The sequence below is a fragment of the Corvus hawaiiensis genome, chromosome 5 (assembly GCF_020740725.1).
Source record: "Corvus hawaiiensis isolate bCorHaw1 chromosome 5, bCorHaw1.pri.cur, whole genome shotgun sequence".
NCBI classification, from domain to species: Eukaryota; Metazoa; Chordata; class Aves; order Passeriformes; family Corvidae; genus Corvus; species Corvus hawaiiensis.
Window position 1 is genome coordinate 64,360,729 of NC_063217.1, and position 19,307 is coordinate 64,380,035.

The window sequence follows — 19,307 nt, forward strand, 5'->3', positions numbered from 1 at the left end:
GCTGCATCTTGTGAGGGACCAGTCTTCCCAGGCACACTTAGCAGCCCTCAGGGAGGAATTCTTGCACCCTGCTTTGCAGGACTAGCTAGGTTTATAGCTCCACACAACTGTTGGAAAGGGGAATATTTACAGTAATTCAGTGTAGGTTTCCTCTCTTAACTAGAAGAGTGAGCAGCTTAACAGCTAAGGGTAACGCCCTTCCCTACAGACTTGTGAAATTTGGACATTCCAAGTTGGAGAAAGAATGTGTGCTGTGAAGGCAAAGCAGCCAAGGCACCCTGAGATTAGGGTTAGGGGTGGGGAAAAAGAGGTCTGGAAGGGGAAACATTAGCACCAACTTGAAGCTCAAACTAATTGAGACATGTCACCTCCTTGGCAACAGGAACTTGGAACAGGGAAGTGAGAAAGACAGCAGCAGAGATAAACTTCTTTCTAAAGTGTTTTATTAATAAAAACCTGGAACATTTAAGGGTTACTATGCACCCTACTTCACATGGAAATACTGCTTTATTTGCCCTGCCATATCTTCCTCAACTATCTAAATGTCAGCCCAACTCCCAACTGTTGTCTCTCTTCCCTCCTTTCTTCCTACGTCATTTTCCAGCATAACGGCATGTTTACAATCCATATATGCAATTCCTATGTCACCAGTGAGCATCACAGGAGTTACTAGACTAACACACCTCTGCTGTAACCCAGATGGTCACAGGAAGAGGCTCCTGAACACTATCACTGTACAATTTCCAATCAGATGCAGGATCACCAACTTCTCTCAATAAATAAATTACAACACGTTCCAGTGTAGCTTTAGATTCTGAAGATAAATAAATCTTTCAACATTAAGATTGGCCCTTTACTGAAACGGCAAGATTGACAAGACTACAAATTTAAATCATTTAGAAAAATAATACGCAGAGCAGAGGAAGAAGTAGTCCCTGGTTAGCTGTGTCCTCCAGAGCGAAGCACAGAAAAGATGAAGGTACAGTCACTGTGTACATGCCTACAGGCTATATCCATGTGACAGACACATGCACACAGTTCTGGAAAAGTGACGGTATTACTCTAGGTCATAGCCTCTGTTTCCTCACCTGCTCTTACTGGAGGGGGCCTTCCTCACACTTCTAATGAATTTCTCATCTCAGGTCATAGAAAAATGACAAGATCACACTACTATGAGCTTAGCTTTTTGTCTAAACTGCATTAAACTTCCTTCATATTGCAACAGAAAAAGATTTAAGAGACTCTCACTGGGTAGTCAAACCTCACTCTCTTTGGTACTTGCAGAAGCTTAACATGAAAGAAATAAAATTAGCATGCTGTCAGGGCAAGTTGTTTCACAAACAGAAGTGTTTTGATTTAAACACTAAGGCCTCCATATTCATTAGAGGATTAAATCTTTAAACAGGGGGCTTAGTGATAGAGCTCATTTGCCTTCTAGTTTTCAAATCCTGACATGGCAAGAAGACCATGACGAGAACACTGGCTTCTTTCTTTCTCCCTAGAAGGCTGCACATTGAGGGCTGAACAGCAAGTGTTAACTCCAAGCAAGTGCCTTAATGGTTAGTCAACAGTATTTCCTCATCTTTCAATAGCATCCAGATTCAAAGGCTTTCTCTAAAATAAAAGACTGGCAAGTTCAGACACTGCAATACCAGGTGGCATTCCAAGACGTTACAGCAGTCTGTCAGGGTCTTGATTAAAACTAAAGTCACACACGAGGGACAGGTGATCGGAAGGGTAATTGAATGAGGGCAGCCTGTTGGGCCCAATTTGCTCTTCAGTCAGCAAGCCCAGGGCTGAATTCACATTCAAGGCATGCTGGGAATACCAGATATAATCCAGTGTGTGCCGGCACTCTCCAGAGGGCCGGATTTTCCAGGTGGTGTAGGGGGGCTCCGATTGTCCATCAGGGCTCAGCAGCTTGTATGCACTGTTTAAATTGAGGCTGGAGTTGGAAAACTCCCTGTAGACCTCCTCAGTTGGCTCTGCATTGAAGTCTCCACAGACAATCAGGGGGATCTTCGCTCCTTGGGTGATATTTTTCAGGTTCTGGAGGAGGTCGCAGCCCTGAGCAGAGCGGAACCTCTCCCAGCCCGTGCGGGCTTTCAGGTGGGTGACAGCAATGCAGAAGAGTCTCCCAGTTTCATGGCACTTCAGTGTCTGAGCAATGGCCACCTGGTTGGTCTTCAGCTTCATGGCCGTCAGCCGGATGTTGGCACTGTTGACGAGCTCAAAGCGCTCCTTGAGGAAGAACATGGCGCAGCCATCTGGCCCGTTGTTGTGCTCCACATCCAGGCACGGTGACCACGGCTTTGGGAAGAAAGTGCACTGGTAGCCCAGGCGGCTGAGGAGCGGCTCAAAGGTGTCAAAGTAGTGGTCAACTTCCTGAAGGCACAAGATGTCGGGCTTGTACGCAAGGATTTCCTCCAGGATGAGGCATTTCCTCTCCTCCCATTTCAGAGCTTCCATGGGGCACTGAACAAAGTTGTCTTTGCCTTCCCCAAGAGCTGGAATCAGCAGGGAGGGGGGACAAAAAACCCAAAAGTTATTGATAGCTGAAACAGCCTGTCATCCTCCAGGTTTTATCAGTTTAAATGCAGGTCATGGGTTTTTCAGGAGTAGCTGGTTACTTTAAGGGTACCAGATTTACCAATGGGTGTGAGAACCCCTCCTCAAGTCACTGGAGTCACTCCAAAAAAATTAAGTTCCTTTTACAGATACAAGTAAAAGTTTTCCCCCCTCTGCCCACTACACAAGGGCAAGTACTTCCACATGTGGCTGCTGCAGCTTAAGCCAAAATAGAAGGAAGTGGGTTAAAAGTGACTTAACTGCAAAAGGTAAGGCAGTTCCTACGAAGGGAATTTCCCACCCCAAAAGATTTTAAGATGAGGCTGTTGCACAAGTCAATTTACAGCCTTGACTCAAAACTACCAGTTAAAATTATTTTTAAGCATTGAGAATTCCCATAGCAGATCTGAATTTCTGGATAGTTCACCAATAAGGTAATCAGAAACTGAAGAGAAACTTTACAAATAAAATTTAGGAAAAGAATGAGTCTTCTCTGGGGTTAACAACCATCTATAAAACTGATGGGTCACAGCTTTTAGAATACACTGTATTCAGTTAGGATAGGAATTCAGGGCTACCTTCGGCATCAGAGTTGCGAGGAAACACCTTTTTTTTCTCTCCTATGGGACAGAAGGAAAGCCACTACTTCAAGTACTCAAAATATTCCCCCTGGCCCTCAGTCTCATGTATCTCATGTAGTTCACTCCTCTCCCTTTGCTCTGCCAGGGTTTTCATTCATGCATTTGGTCTCAAGGTCATACCTTGAGCTCACAAGCATCTCCTACCTTGGGCAAGGATGTTCCACTGCATGACCCGGATGGGGCGGTGGTTACAGGTAGTATTCTTCTTCAGGTTCACGAAGTTCCTCTGAAACCGGGGCGGCCGCTTCTGCAGAACAATCTGACATTCCTCCAGCAAATCCTTGGGGTCTAAAGGATCCAGCCGTGCTGAGTCCAGCTGCTCCAGGCAGTCCTGGTGCTGGGACACGGCACCACTGCTCAGCGTCTTGGCGAGCACACTGTAGAGCCGGCTGGTGCTGTTTCCCATGGAACACACTGCAAGGGAAAAACAGGTGTTAGAGCTGGTCCACCACAACTCTTCTCATCACTTGGGTGCCTTGTTGCAGCCATTGGTGGTTTGTGCAGGAGCCTGTTCCTGAGTCTGAGACAAAATAAGAAGGATGCAGAGATAGGGTTAGTCCTGTTCAGTCTCATGTTCTGCCTGTCATCAGGGGCTGCAGCCTGCAAACAGCCTGGTTTAAGACATCATGCTGCTGTCTTCTAAGGCAATAAAGAAGTCTTTCAACCAGAACAGTGTTACAGTGGGGATACTGCAACACGCATATCAAACAACAAGGCCCGTGGAAAAGAGATATATATGGACTGATTCTAGATAGATGTTTCAGAGAGATGTTTATTTCTCCGGCCTCATGGCCAGAGCTCTGCTGAGGAACTGCTGCAATCACGGGACCCGAGGGTCCTTGCCCACGCAGGGGAACATAAAACAACCAATCAATGGGGAATGAGGCTGACCAGGGGCCAGGGAAACCCCATGTCTCCCCCCCAGGGCCCCTTCTCAGGACCACATGGCAGGGGGAGAAGGGACCCCGACATTTCACCCGTTAATTTTTAACAAAAAGAGATTTAAAACTTAACATTGAAAACAACTGGATAAACATAACAAGAACAGTTTCAAAACAAAACAAGCCACCCTCCTGAGTCTTTAAATGTCCAAACAGATTCTCTGGAACATCTTAAGGGTGACAGAAGGGAGACAGGACTCTCCAGGCATGCTTTGTGGGGAAACTGAGGCAGGAGAGGGTTTCTTCTATTTGTACCTGTTGGAACTCTAAACAACAAGGGTTAATTTCTTCCCTCCCCCTCTTCATCCCCCACTCAGCATTGGAAAGGGATTTTTGGGGAAACAATTGGCAAAGGTATGGTTTTGAGGGAAACCATGGGTGAAAAAACGGATTGGGAATACACTGGGGGTAACAAGATATAGGATAAAAGGGAAAGGTGGGATTAGGAAAGGGAGACTGTAGGGGGGGCTTATAATGGAAATATTGTCTAACATGACTACAGTTTTTAGCATATATACTGCCTTTCACAGAAACACCATCAGGCCCAGTGACCTCTGTTGCTTGTAACCCTTTTCTACCTTGCACAATTTTGAACTCTACTACTTCTCTAGCTCCTAAACTTGGGATGTATTTTTCAGGGTTATTCTTTTTAATAGCAGTTCTATGAACGAATATGTCTTCTTGGTTGTCACATCCTGTTATAAAACCATAATTTTGTTTAACATTATACCATTTTACTATTCCTAAAACCTTAGCTATGGTGATTTTTTCCTTTTTTTGAGTGGTTGCTGTTTTCTGTCTCGCTGCGTTTTTGCTTTCTCTTTTACTTTCGCTCACTCCTGTGTTGGAATTGCCAGGGTTGTCAGTGCTGCCAGGGCCGCCGGGGCTGCTCGTGCCTGCGCGCTCTTCCTGGGATCTCATTCGGGGCTGCGCGGGCCGGGCCAGGCCACGCCACTCAGCTTCCCGCGCGCCGCCACCGCCTCTGCCCTCAGCGGCACTGCTGCTGCCTGGGGCCACACCCACATCATGGCCGGGCCCCCAAGCGACAGCCCCCTTGCGCCCTGCTCCAGCGCACGTCTCAGCTAGGCGTGGCTCCGCTCTGCTGCCACCGCCACCAGCAGCTGCCCGCGCGCCGCCCCCCTCCGTCAGGCGTTCACGGGGCTCGCTCCACCACGCGCTGCACGGGGCCGGGGGGACACTGCCGGGTTGCCCGGCTCCCGCCGCGTCTCGCTCTGCTGTCGACACTGCAGCTCATGCTGCGCCGCCCATGCACAGGAACTGCCTCGCTGCTGCTCGCAGAGCTCTCGGTCCACGTGGCCTGGGTCACACAGACTCTGAGGCAGGCTTCCCTTCACCAGGACACAGCTGACATTGTTCAACAGTCTCAATAATTAAATAATATTCATGAAAATATTCTTCCATCAGCATATATTTTGACTCAGAAATTAACTGTGTCCAAACAGTCTTCCAAAAGTCTTTGGTAAGAATTGAATCCCAAGAAATGCAGAAAAAGTTCTTAAACAAGCATGAAAGGAAATGTTTCAGTTCCTTTTGAGCATGAATTAAGCTAAAATTTACAAATCGTTGTTCAAGAATCTTTTCAAGTTTAAGATAAATGTCCATATGCAGCTCTGAAAGCCAAGAGTCTTTCCACAGTTCCTCCATAGTTTAGAGATGGAACAGCAAAACAAAACCAAGAAGAGGAATCCAGAGTTTACTCACAAATTAGTTGCTGTCCTTAGGGATCGGGGATCGTTCTGCTCACATTATCCACCATTTGTTACAGTACGGATACTGCAACACGTGTATCAGACAACGAGGCCCGTGGAGAAGAAATATATATGGACCAATTCTTGATAGATGTTTCGGAGAGATGTTTATTTCTCCAGCCGCATGGCCAGGGCTCTGCTGAGGAACTGCTGCAATCACGGGACCCGAGGGTCCTTGCCCGTGCAGGGGAATACAAAACAACCAACGGGGAACGAGGCTGACCAGGGGCCAGGGAAACCCCATGTCTCCCCCCCCAGGGCCCCTCTCTCAGGGCCACATGGCAGGGGGGAAGGGATCCCGACAGAATAGCAGGGCTAAGATTAACTCTGCACATGTAGAAACCACAATAGAGCATACCTTTTCCCTGTTCACATAGGAGAGAGCCCAGCAGTGGACAAATGCTGCCTGCTCCTTATTTCATGTGCACCATTGGCTTCTGATGGAGATAGCACTCTGTATGGCCTGGTACCGTGCCTATCTAGGATGCCTCCAGACTGCAGACTATGGCCTGCAGGACAGCCAGCAGGGTGACTCATTCCCTCAGGTTAGTATTTAGTCGGAATCTCTGATCACAGTTTCATTTACCCCCAAAGCAGTAACGTTGTCATGAGCATGAAGCAGCCAGATGCTTCTGCTGGCTTAGATCTCAGGATGTGGAGTGGAGAAGGCGGTGTCTCTAGCTCCCCTTCACATCCTTATGTTCATTCTCCTCACCTTCCTTTCTCCCTTTATCTCCTCACTCCTTTGTGCTGTGCCCCAGCTCAGCAGTTTCCAGCACTCCCTGCAGTCCTCCCTGGGCCCCAGCCACCTCCTGGTCCTTTGGCCATCTTACCCACATGACCTGCACACAAGCTGCTGTCCCCAGCTCTCCCTGCTAATGCAGCTGGCCCTCACCCAGCCCTGCGTCTCCTACAGGGAGGTCTCCCTATCCTACATGGGGTCACAGCTGTCAGGGGACGGAGACGCACGTGTGTCCCTGCTCTGTTTTGTCCTTTGGCTTATGCACAGTTTGTGGTATTTCTACACTGTGTGTGCCCCAAGAGCTCTCCAACCATTTCTCAGGGAGAGGGCTTTGCTCCTTCAAACACAGGCAGGATGGGCAGTGCTTGCACCACAGCAACTTGCTGACTGAGTTTTGTTGCTGCCTCAACTTACTTATTTACTCTGAATGCCTTTTACAAAGGGAATCTTAAGCAAAAGAACTTCAGTGTTGCACTACTGTTGGCTCACAGTGGTTTTTAAGTAAGTTTATTTGTACATTTGAGTTACTTAAAAAAGGAAGAGGATGAAATTGTCATCTTGTGCTCACATCTTGCAGCAGATTTGGGGTGCTACCCAACACACCTACATGTTCAGATTGGACTACAGCACTACCACTTATAAGAGCTGGTGACAGATGTACAATAATGACAGGCTAGAGGGGCAGGCAGGAAGATGGATACCCTCACAGTTCAATAAACATACTCAGGAGGAAAAGAAAGACTGCAGTATAAGCCTCACGTCCTTGTATTTAGGAAAATATATACTTTTAAAAGACACTAAAAACTACTTGCTTTAATGTGTGTTTTGTATGTGTAAGCCCATGGAACAGTTCTAAGAAAGTTGTGAACTTGGAATTTAGATTAGATATAGGATGTTTCTCCTCATCTCCATCCTTTTAGTTAAAGTTTAAAGTACTAGGAGTTCCTCAAACTGAGATGCGGTCTTGAGCTCACATACACAAATGTCTTTCTAGGGAAGCTATGTGCAGTGTTTCAGTTTCTGCAGTCTTTCTCAGTGTACAATTCTTCTCAAGAAGCCAAGTACTGCTGAAGTAGAAGAAATGGCATTTAATAGTGAGGGAAAACACAAAATCCCTAAGCTGGACCCTTACACAGCTGTGAGAGGATAGGGAGCAGGAATGAAAGCACGCTCTGTGCTGGATACAGAAGGGTACGGTTTACACACAACCAGGGCTGCGAGGCAGCCATGCAGAAACCCCAAAGAAATCAATCGAGCTTTTAATAGAAGCTCCACAGGGAGCCACTCACCTATTTTTAGGGTAGGTACAATCCACAGCTAAGCACTGCAACTGCAGATAAGCACACAGCGTTTTCTGCTGCATCAGGGGTGCTGTCAACAGCTGAGTACAGCCCCTGCCGTGCCATGGATGCACATGGCTCATGTGGGGCTCTCCAAAGGAATACTGGGAAATAACTACCCTCCAAGAAGCCATTAGCAAGATCTTAGGCTCTCTGTGGCTTGATCTGAGTCAGAGGGATGATGCTGAAGGGACAAGGTAGGTGTAACACAGCTGGAATCAAAGGTCTGTTGGCAAAGCCCTGAGCAGCTTACAGCTGTTACAGCAGGATCAAGGCTAAGTTCAGCCTCCACCTGCCAAGCTGCAAAAAAAGCTAAAGTATTGTCTAAATCTCATCATCCCTGGGATCCTGGGGTATCCAGCTCTTTATAGGGCATAAAGCATAGCCTAACCTGTGCTATGGCCCAGAACTGATCTGACAGCTTTTAAAGTCAGTCATGTGTCAGGAAGGAAAAAGAGCTTCAGTCTTCTTTTGAGGAACCAGAGAAGATTGCGTGAAAGAGGATCTGGACTGTAAATTAAGCAACTTCGGTCCTGGTATAGGTGGCTTGAAAGCTCTTGGCTGAAGGAGGGGGGCTCCTTGGGATGATTCCAGCTTAAGATGACTGCTGATCTGCATAAGTTCTTTGTCCCGAAAGTGCTGAAATCATGACAGCATAGACTGAAGTATTCTACAGAATAGGGGTCAGACCAACAACCTGAATACGAAAACTCCAAACACAAAATTCATTTTGTTATTTCTGCAATGTTGAACCATGTCCACAGCAGTCCAGCTGTACAATACAAGGTCACCACTTCAAAATCTTACAGTGCAAGTTAAGTGATCTGTAACTTCCTGGGATAATGTGTTCTGCCAGTGCTGTGACACTGTGGTGCTGGTGCAGGCAGAGGAACAAGCAGACTCCTGAGCTTGCACTGAAGCAGTGGATAGTGAACATAAAAGTGATTCTCTTAATGTGATGTAACAGGGAACAATCAACTCAGCAATTACCATTCAAGGTGCTTAAAATCAAAAAGTTCCTTCCTCTCAGCAAGGGTGGTACCTCAGCATAGTAAGGGCAAGGGAAGAATTCAAACTGTGAATTAAATTTAAGAACAGGGTGTAAAGTTGGAAGGTTTCTTGCATCATCCAGCACAGAAGAGATGAACTTCTAGGAGCTCAGGCAACAAGCCGTCAGAGACTTTATTTTAAGGACTTTGCTTCAGAGATGAGGGCTGCAGAAGGGTATTGAACCCTAACCTTTCAGGTAAGGTGAACAACATTCTCACTTCCCTTCCTTTCAGGTCATACATCCCAGAACCACTTTCAGCTAGAAGCCCTACCTTGTTTACCACAGGTCTTTCCCGGCCCGGTGAATGGCTCCCCATACTTGCAGTCTGGCCTGGTAGTTGCATCAGCCTCCACGGCCCCAGGGGCCAGCAGCAGCTAGAGATGGCCTCCCTGGAACCCCAGTTCTAGGAACAACTTGACAGGCACCAAGTGACAAATTCTATGCTACAAGGTATCATACTACACGTACAACCTTTTTCGGGACAGCAATGAGAGTTTGTCAGAGCAAGGCAGAAGCTGCCTGTTCTCAACAGGCAACACCAGAAAGAAGAGGAAACCTCAAATCCTGCCTCCAGTAATATAGAGAATCAGTACTTGGCACAAGCTCTGGAAACCTTTATCCTCATGAGTGCTTTATTAATCATGAGCTCAATTCTGCCAGCTCTCAGATGCATATGCTCCTCTTCCCTGTAGTGCCATGAAGCTTCAATCCTGCCATATGGCATCCTGGCCTGGCATCAACAGGAGGAATGGAAGCACCCTGCCCTACCCCGGCTTTTACACCCCTCCTGTAACAGCAACAGCAGGGAATGAACTCACTTCACCCCAACCCCAGCTGAGGGCAGTAGGGGAAAGTGGATCTCCTGAATGCCAGGTATGTAATACAGCCTCAAACATATCGTCCAGAAAAGCTGTGGCTGCTCTACAGCTGGAAGTGTCTAAGCCCAGGCTGGATGGCACTTTAAGCAACCTGGTCTAGTGAGAGGTGTCCCTGCCCACTGAGCAAAGACTGGAACCAGAGGACCTTTAAGGTCTCATCCAACCCAAACCATTCAATGACAAAGCTTATTACCTCTCCCACCAGCAAGTCTGGAGCAATGGTGGCTGCTACCTTGCTGCCCTGCCCCAGCTTTCACAAGGAATGGCACCAGGTGAGCATCTTGAGCCATGGCCAGAGCCAACAGAGATGCCTTAAGGCTGGATCCGACCGCAGGAGTCCAGTGGGTGCATCATTGCCCTGATTCGGGTCTGGCCACAGTCACAGGGCAGGGTGCAGGGCACACGCCAAGGTAGTGTCCGCACAAGCACCCGAGGACATCTGGGCACTTTCCAAGTCTCATGTGGGGAACAAAGAACGGGGTGTAATTATTTAACGGTATAGACAAGTAGGGACCTGATGGCTGCTGCTGCCTGCCGTAGAGTAACCTGGGCTGTTCCCACACACTATCTTGAGTGAAAAGACCCCACTGTGAGCCAAACTCATCCTACACAAAGTGCAACGCTAAAGAGGACAGCTCAGCTATCTGAGAACATGCTCCTGCCAGCGGCACGTGGACACTGACCCTCGGGCTCACCAGACAGGTCACCCCACCGATACCCGGGTTTACTCCAAGCACCCAGCCTACATGTGAGTGCAGAGGGTGCCCTATCCCTCAGATGGAGGACACCGAGCCAGAAACCCCTGAAGTTCCGGCGGGCTGTCCGGCAGCGCCGCGATACTGCCCGCTCCTCACAGCTGGTGGGCGAACGCCACGGCCGCTGCCTTAAAGCCCAAGAGCCGGTCCAATCCCGAAGAGGTGGCTGGCGAAGGGACAAAGGACACGCTGATGCGGGCAGGACAGTCCAGATCCTGCTCCGACAGCAGCAGCCCAGCACCAGCCGCCCGGTGACCGGGGCCGCCCAGCTGTGACCCCGCGCGGTGCCTGGGGCGGCTCCGCACTCTCCTCGGTCAGTACCCACCTGTGCGGGGCGGCGCCTCCGGGGCGGGCGGGCCGCCCGCTGCTGCCCGCGAGGCGGCGGGGTGGGAGCGGGGCCGCGACAGCGGCAGGCGGGAGGCCGAGGCGGCGGCGGGAGTGCAGCAGAGGGTGGGCAGCGCCGAGCAGAGGCAGCGCGCGGGGCTCTGGTACATGCTCCCGGTGGGACGGAGCAGAACCGGCTGGGATAGAGCGGGATCAGTTACGCAGCTGCTCCCACGCCTGCCCGGCGGCGCTGCTTATAGAGGCGGTGGCGCCCCGCGCAGGGCGTACATCGGGCACTACCACCCACCCTTGAGGGGGAGACACAAGGTACAAGCAAACTCCCTCGGCACCGCTGCTCGCACACCGAGCCCGCCCACGGAGGGCGGCGAGGCGGCGCTTCTCCCGACCGTCCCGAGGCTCCTGCTGCCGCAGGACGCTGCGGTAGGAAGAACACGCCCCGTGGCCGCTCCCGCCTCCCCTACCTCACCGTGAAGTGGTCTGGCCCGGAGGAGGTTTCCCGCCGGTGATGTCAGCAAGGGGCGCCCTCTGCTTCCACGGACGTCACGGCAGAGTGGCCCCGCCGCCCCGCCCCGCCCCGCCCCGCCCCGCCCCGCCCCGCCCCGCCCCGCCCCGCCCCGCCCCGCCCCGCCGGGTACAGCTTTGGGCGCCCGTACGTGCAGGCCTTTGCCCCGCTAGGGAGAGGCGCTGGGCTGCCTCGCTGAGCCCTGTGCATCCCCCTCCCCACGCCCGCCACGTCCCCAGGACCACGTGGAGAGAAGGACACTCTCCCAGCGCAGCATCCCGCATGTACCATCCCCTGTGGGAGCCTGCGAGGGGGTTGGGGAGAGAACAATGGAGCAACCCCTGATAAGGGGGGTCTGGGCCCCAAAGCAGGGAGCTGGGGCTCCCTCTGTTGGGTGCTCTTGTGTCTTGTTTCCCCGGCTCCCGTGTCCTCTTTGCTCCGGCACCTTGTGTCAGGCCGGAGGGGCCAAGGGCAGCCCGAAATTCCTGTGCTGAAATTAGGGCAGTGCCTGCAGCTAGTCTGAACAGGCTTCCTTCTGAAAAAGTACTGACTTTTTTTTTTGACAGACCACCGAGAGGGCTTGGGGGAGGCACATGCCTTCTGTGAGGGATGCTGCTGGAAGAACTAGGACAAGCTGGCAGCATGGCATTAGACCTGGGTCTGCTTAAACGCCCCTGGCTCATCCGTCTTTTTCTCAGGCTTTCCCTTGCCAAGAAGATGGCATTAGGGCACAGCAGCTGATCCCTGTGTTTTGGTGTTCCAGTGCCTGCTGTCAAACTTGCTGCCTAGTGGGCTTAGGGTGGTTATAGCCATCCTCTGGAGACAAGAGAGGATAGTAGAATCATTTAGGTGGGAAAAGACCTCCAGGATCATCAGGGTGGAAGGTTTTGTTTGATGGGAGCGTCCTTCTCTTGGTGGGCTCCCAAGCCCCAGCAGCCCACTCCACCAACCATGCAACAGGATAGGGGACACCCAGGAAAAGGGGCACTGGGGAGGCTGAGGATGCTTCTAGTCCTGTCACATTAACCAGATGGAGCCAACAACCCACCTCTGCCACTGCCAGACAGTTCAAGGACTGATAAATATGAATAAATGGTGATCCTCAAAAGTATGGTGCAAGCATTAAAAAAGACCATTTCAGAGCAACCTCAGAGGAGTTGTCAATTCAGCAGCATCACAGGCTGGGCTCCACTGCCAAGCAGAAGTCAGGTTTTGGAGAGGATCTTACCTCTGTTCTTTGTGCTGTCAGGATGAATTACCTGCAGACTGCCTGTGTGGGGTGACATGTAACCTCGTTCTAAGCTGCAAGCGAAGGGGATTTCACAGCCTCCCTGAGCTCCTAGAAAACTCTGTCTGTTTTGGTTTGGGGCACATATGTAGGCATGCCTCTGGGTCCAGAGGAAAGGGAGTTCTCACCTCTCCAGGGACTTAATTGGCCTCCAGGGCTGGAAGCAAATGCAGGGTGCCATCAGAAAGATGGGACTCGTCTTTTCCACTGGCATGTCATGAGAGCTCTGACTTTCTAGATGCTTATCTTTCCTAAGCATAACAGCTGATCCTGCTTTCCCCAGTGCAAGAAGTGCATCTTGGCTTGGGCAACATTGGTTGACCCCTGTCCTTGTTCTAGCAGTCTTTTAATCTACTTGCAGACTATTTTTCATGGGCCTGGTCTTTCTTTATTTTCCCCTAAAAAATTAGACATGCTTCTTTCTCATCATGTCTTCTAAATCTTTTCTTATTGCTCTCTCCTCAAGCCTCTCCTTCCCCTAGCTCTTCCCCGCTGTCTCCTGCTTACAGCCCGCCACAAATTTGCTCGTCTTTCTTTGTGTTACTCTCCATTCCAGCCACATTTGTCATTGTCAGGTCGTTCCTCACCACAGACTTCATAGTGCAAGGAACTTTCCTTCCCCTTTGAAGGCAAGTGCATTGTTTGTCTTTCTTTCATCACCTGGTGCCACTCTTCTTGCCTGGATTTTGGAAGGCACTTGTTAGGTGTTCAGAGATAACGTGGGAGAATATCTAGAGTCTTCTGGGTTGATGAAGGTACCAGTTAGCTTTTCTTTCTGCCTCTCTTCTACTTACTTTGCGTCCTTGCTGACTTTTCTGTCTCATTTCTAGAGTTGAGTTTGATCCCTTGTACCATTCTGATGCTTTGGACCCTCTTGGCTCTGACTGATTTCATCCCAGTTTCATCCCTGGAGGCTTGTGCTAATTCTGTTATTCTCATCTGTAATTTTACCTATGTGTCTTTGTTCCTCATTTCCTTTTTGATTATCAAGGCATAGATGGTGGTAGTCTCACAAGCCCTCTCCTGATGGTGTTTTTCTCTCAATGCTGTTTTTCTCTTCAAAAAGACATGTATAGAGCAGCTGCAATTTCAAAGGTGGGTCCTAGATCTTGGTGCTTAAATTTACACCTGGATGTGTGTAGGCTCATCTAGCCCTCCCTAGGCAAAATACTCTAATGTAAATGCTTTTAAACAAAGTAAAAACCCCAAGAAAGATAATTAAACAACAGGTAGGTAATTAGTACCCCACTAACTTTTTCAGTTTTGTTTTCTGTAAAATAAAGTAGCCTGTCCTCGGCAGAGAATGCTGGGAACATGGGGGAGAAGCAGCTGGAGAGGCTGGGTGGGTGTAGTGGTGCATTCATCCCCTCCCTCTCCTCCCCCCACCGCCACGTCCAGGCTACAGTGTGATCTGAGAAAATGCTTGTTTGGCCTTCTCCTTGAAAACACTACCTGAGCTCAGTTCTTTCTGAGCTTATCAAAAAACACTGTCTGCTCTTAGGAACTCCTTAATGAGCTTCTGTTTTTCTCATGACCAGCCTTGGAAAATATTTCCCTGGCCTGAATGGTATAACATTCCTATTCTCACACTTTCAAAGAAAAGCCAAACTGTGGCCAGGCTGAAACATTGTTATGGCTGAAGCCCACTCTCTTACAACCCTATAAATATCAGTCCAAGATGGGGCCCCTTGAGCTCTCCTGGGACCGCAGCAGGCCTGTGACCAGCCATCTCCCTCTGAGGGGGACACCTCTCAGAGCCAGCAAACCCTCAGGTTGGCTGTACCTGGAGGATCACCGAACAATGATGCATCCTGGGCCAACACCCTCACTCCTCAAGGCCTGATCCTTCGCCCGTCAGGAGATGCAAAAGCATGCAAAGTGAGTATTTTCACTGACTTCTGAGGGAAATTTTTCCACAGGTACCTTATCTTGCACTGACTGTTTCTGTCTGCATACTCCATACTGTTTGCACATATGCTATAGCAAGTCTGGAAGTTAAGTTAAATTATAGTAATAATTTAGGCTAAATGCTGTTAAGTGTCATTTCTCTGTTAGACTGTTAAGGTTAAGATATAAATTAAGGTATAAGTTAAGTTAAAGTACTGTTAAGTTTAAGTGTTGTTAAGCTTTATGCCGCATTCCTTTTTATCCTTGTTTACACTATCTTTACACACAGATACACACGCATACTTAGGTAGTTTCAATTCATTTCTGTTTTGATTGCCTGGCTTTTGTTTGGTTTTGTTGTTGCCTGCTTTCCCCTTGGGGTGCCTTAGTTGCCCTTTGTAAGTAGAGTGAAACTTGCTAACAAATCTGTTGTCCTTTGTAGTTTAATATTAAATCTGACTTTTGCTCATACCCTTGCTGGTGATTTTTTGAATGATCTCAAGGACACTTGTTCAGGACAGAGGGAAAAGGCTGGAACCTGGATTTCTCTGCTTTCAAGTACGTGGACTACTCCTTGAAGATCTCTCAGCTCTGATTCATATCCTTTCCACTTTAAATACTCATAGAAGGGACAGAGGCTTGACTGCCATGCAAGACTGGGAGCCCTGGTTCCTTGCTGGGCTCTGCACCTGACTGGGCTTGTTTGCTCTAAAGTCTGGGCACCCTTATCAGAAGAGCAAACTTGTGACTAAGAGTTTATTTCTATGCTTTTTGTGCATGAACCTCTGTAACCAGCATTTCCCCCCCTTTCCAGAAGACCAGATAATTCTGGAAGGAAAGAGTCATTGGTGATCCAAGGAATTCATGAACTGTCCCAATGGCCCTGCCGTTTCTGGCGGGATTTGGCAAAGAAAATCCCTGACAGTAGTGGCCAAGGGGATAGGTAGCCTGGGTTTTGCTGCTGACAGATTAGACTTGGTGACAGGGGAGCTGCTGGCTTTGTGTCCTGATCAGGAGATGAGGCAGCTGGGCCCATCTCTGAGCTCCAAGTCCTCAGCTCCTGTCAGGCATTTGCTGGCATTCAGGTGCATCTTATCCTGATGGCTCTCTGTTCTGCCCTTGTGCTCCATGGAAAAACCCTTGAGTTTTCCCCAGAGCTGGCGGCTCATCTTCCTCACCTCATCTTCCAGCAGATTTCTTGGAGCTGCTCACCACCTAGCAAGCTCAGCAGTCCTTAAGTAACTAATGAGTGGCAGTGCAATATGCTTGTTATTCATTTTATTTCTCTGATGACTCAAGTAGTTGGGTTTAGGCCAAACCACCTCTTCATGTGATCTCCAAGGAGGAAGGACAGAAGGTTTCCTGCTGTACTGTATATGCTTTTCTTTGCTCTTTTGAGTGTTGGCTTTCCTTAGCCATGTGTGCCCATGCTTTCATGGCAATAAAGAAGGCATTTGTGAAAGAAAAAAAGTTGCTGATGATGCATGAAACTGTTTTCCACGCATACCACTCTGTTCCCAGGACTGGGAGGAGTGGTGATTTAGCTCCACAATGTGAATCAGTGTTTGCTTGGCATTCCTTGGGGTGGTTCAAAAGCCCTATTAGCCTTCTGCAAAATCCTTCTGAAAATACACAAAAGATATTATTAATTTTAGGTACATGTGACTTAATGAAAAGAGAGAAGTTTCTTCAGGAATTGATCTCAGCTATCCCATGTGCATCTGACTCATGTTTCCACAAGCTGGGAACAGTGAGCAAATGGAGATAAGGGGTCCAGGTCAAAGGGTGCATAGTCTGTGAGAAATGCTTTTTTCTTAGTTTTGTGACCTGTTCTTACCCTGGAGATGCTGATGTTTCAAATATCCTGCCCAGACTATTAATCCTTTTCCAATGCTGTGGAAATCTCAGAACCAGCAGGCTGTTATTACTTACTAAAAAGTATGCTTTGACTTAAGTTTTTCCAGCATCTAATAAAAACAATGATGTCCTCAAACTCCGCTTCCTTGGGATTAGAATGATCTGTGGAAATGATCCTTCCACCTCCACTTCCTCCCAACTGGTCATCCCTGTGTCAGGAAAGCATTTGTGCTGTGTTTGGTACTGCTGCGCTAACTGCCAACATTTTCAGCTTGGAAAAGCATGCTCTGAAAGGAAACTACCATCTCTGGGGAGATGGACAGCAATCACTGTAGTGTCACAGTGCATTAACAGGAGAAAGCCTGTGGCAGTTTGATTCTGAGCAGCATGGATGGCTGTGAGCGTAGTGGTGAACTTCCTGGTGCACACATATCCCAACACCTGATTTCTCCCGTGAGCAATGCCATCACCTGGAGTGCTGGATGCTTTCCTGTGGGATGCCTTGTGCCCCCCAGGATGCCCTTTTCCCCTGTCATGTCACCAGGAGCCCTTCACCTCCCCACCATCAACCTGCTGTGGGGCTTCTTCCCTCCCTGGGCAGCAGTCTGGGAGTGCTTGCCTGCTCTCCCCTCCCTGCCTCACCTTGCTTTTGGATACCTGGGAAGAAGCTGTGAGCCAGGACTAGTGGCAAATATGGGGATCATGTTTGAGGAGGCTGCCCTGAAACAGGTTCACCTGACATGAAGCAGGGCAGAGATTTAGGTGTTTAAAACAGGCAGCATTACCACAGATAGCTGAGATAGCTTTCCAAAGCACTCAGCTCTCATTTTTCAAGCATTTCAGTCACTAAAGCATTTCACAAAGTGGAGCTCTGCCACTTGAACCCAGTATCTGTCTTGCGGAGAAATTAGTAGCAGCAAGTCTGGGTAGCAGATGGTAAAGTGTTCCAGGCAGTTAAGGAAGAGGGAACAATAGTGACACTTAATGACATCTTGTTAAAAAAAACATGCATGTCACTTCATCTCAGATATGAATATACACTAGAGTGGAGATGATTAAGTAGAGTACTTCATATTTAGAAATAGGTGTCTGTTTGCCTTTGGAATCAAAATTTCCAAGACTTCTACGAGGCTGCCAGACTTTGTCTTGACTTGCTCAGTACCTCTCTGAATCTACTTTCTGACACTTCGTAATTTTTAGAATACTTATTTATGCTCCAAGGACCTGTTATATGCCTTTTTTTGGGCAAAATCATTTTATTTTCCTTCTATGTGTGTTAGTGACTTTGAAGTGAGCTAGTGAATAGCTCTCCTTGGAGCCACTGCAGCCACTTGTGCTGCAATGCTCACCTGTATCTGAACAAGGGGAGGATCATTCATTTCCATTTAGCACATTTAGCAAACATTTCCATTCAGCCATTAGTCTGCCTTTTGAGAGACAGAAATGGACACATTATCCATTTAGGATGACATTGTGACGTGGTTGTAGCTTTCGAACAGCTGTCAGATGTTGACATGATTTTCAGAGGTCCTTAGAAAGGTCAGGCCTGGCAGGGCTACCATTTCCTGACCTGCTGGAAAGACCTGGAACACTTACTGATACAGGAGTGGTTCATCTGCCTCTGCTTAGAGTCTGAGGCAAATGGGACGCTGATGGAGTGAGGACCATTGAAAAGCCTGGGATTTGTACAGCATTTCTAGAGCCCAAATCAGTGGAGGTGCTGCTCCTGGGGAGCTTCTGGTGGTGATGCACTTCCTGGCACACAGGCATGTAGAGGCAGCAGGAGTGGGTCTGGGGCTGCTCAGTAGCACCATTCATTGTCACTGGTCCTCCCTGGTGCCCATTCAGACATGGTCTGCAAGTGCTGCTCTCTGACACATGCTCCAAGAAGCTGAAGATCCATCCTCCTTCCCAATGACTGCTTTGGGATATCTTAAGCTAAGATAAGGACAGTCTTCTTGACATAAGCATCATTTTTCCTGCATTGTTACTGTCTGGGCTCCTGTTGAAATGCAAAGTGATGGAGAACTGTGGTCTGACATAGGGATGCTGAGGACCCTTGGCTGGGCACTGCAATCCTCATGTAAAATGATGCTAATTTTCATCTTTGGAAATAAATGCAACTTCTATTTTTCACACTCTGTTACCCTGGTTTCATGGTACCTTGGTGCCTCAGTAAAGAAACCTGCCAGTCATCAGTTTCCAAGCCATATATTTGTAATTGAAGAGGGACTGGCATGGTGGAGCTGGCAGCCAAACCCAGGACTGGACTTTCCCCCATGGGTGTGCTCAGTGGCGGCACGCTGGTTGGGCTGCCTGGAGGTAGGACTGCAGGCAGCTCCCACCTCCTGGTGGCCATCCAGCCCTGGCCGGCATCCAGCTGTGTCTGCGTCACTGGCCCTGCTGGTTATGCAAGTGCCCCTCTACTGGCGTGACCCGCAATGGCTTTCGTAACCTGGCTGGCAGGGCTCTGGGGGGCTTTGCCCTCTACCCCAGCTGGACCCTGGCTTTCCCCAGTGTTACAGCGGGGATTACCGTAACACGCATATATCAAACCAGGAGGCCCGTGGAAAAGAAATATATATGCGGACAGATTCTTGATAGATGTTTCAGAGATGTTTATTTCCCCAGCCGCATGGCCAGAGCTCTGCCGAGGAACCCTCACAGTCTGGACTGAGGGTCCTTGCCTGCCCAGGGAAACACAAACCAACCAATGGGGAACGAGGCTGACCAGGGGCTCAGG

General features: G+C 49.0%; 1 protein-coding gene and 1 long non-coding RNA gene across 4 annotated transcripts; one reads left to right on the forward strand and one right to left on the reverse strand.

Annotated features, from left to right (window-relative positions):
- Positions 1 to 426: 426 nt before the first annotated feature.
- Positions 427 to 11,305, reverse strand: NOCT (nocturnin). Its single transcript, XM_048305054.1, has 3 exons — positions 11,011 to 11,305; positions 3,354 to 3,623; positions 427 to 2,507 (listed from the first exon to the last, which is right to left on the reverse strand). Exons 1-3 carry the CDS (start codon positions 11,177 to 11,179, stop codon positions 1,672 to 1,674), a joined length of 1,275 nt encoding a protein of 424 aa, XP_048161011.1. The 5' UTR covers positions 11,180 to 11,305; the 3' UTR covers positions 427 to 1,671.
- Positions 11,306 to 11,650: 345 nt separating this feature from the next.
- LOC125326726 lies at positions 11,651 to 18,700 on the forward strand. Of its 3 annotated transcripts, none has more exons than XR_007203963.1 (3): positions 11,651 to 13,915; positions 14,359 to 14,698; positions 15,211 to 18,700. It is a non-coding gene; the product is annotated as an uncharacterized LOC125326726 (long non-coding RNA). The 3 variants fall into 3 exon arrangements; XR_007203964.1 differs by having other exon boundaries at positions 14,419 to 14,698; XR_007203965.1 differs by having other exon boundaries at positions 14,493 to 14,698.
- Positions 18,701 to 19,307: the final 607 nt, after the last annotated feature.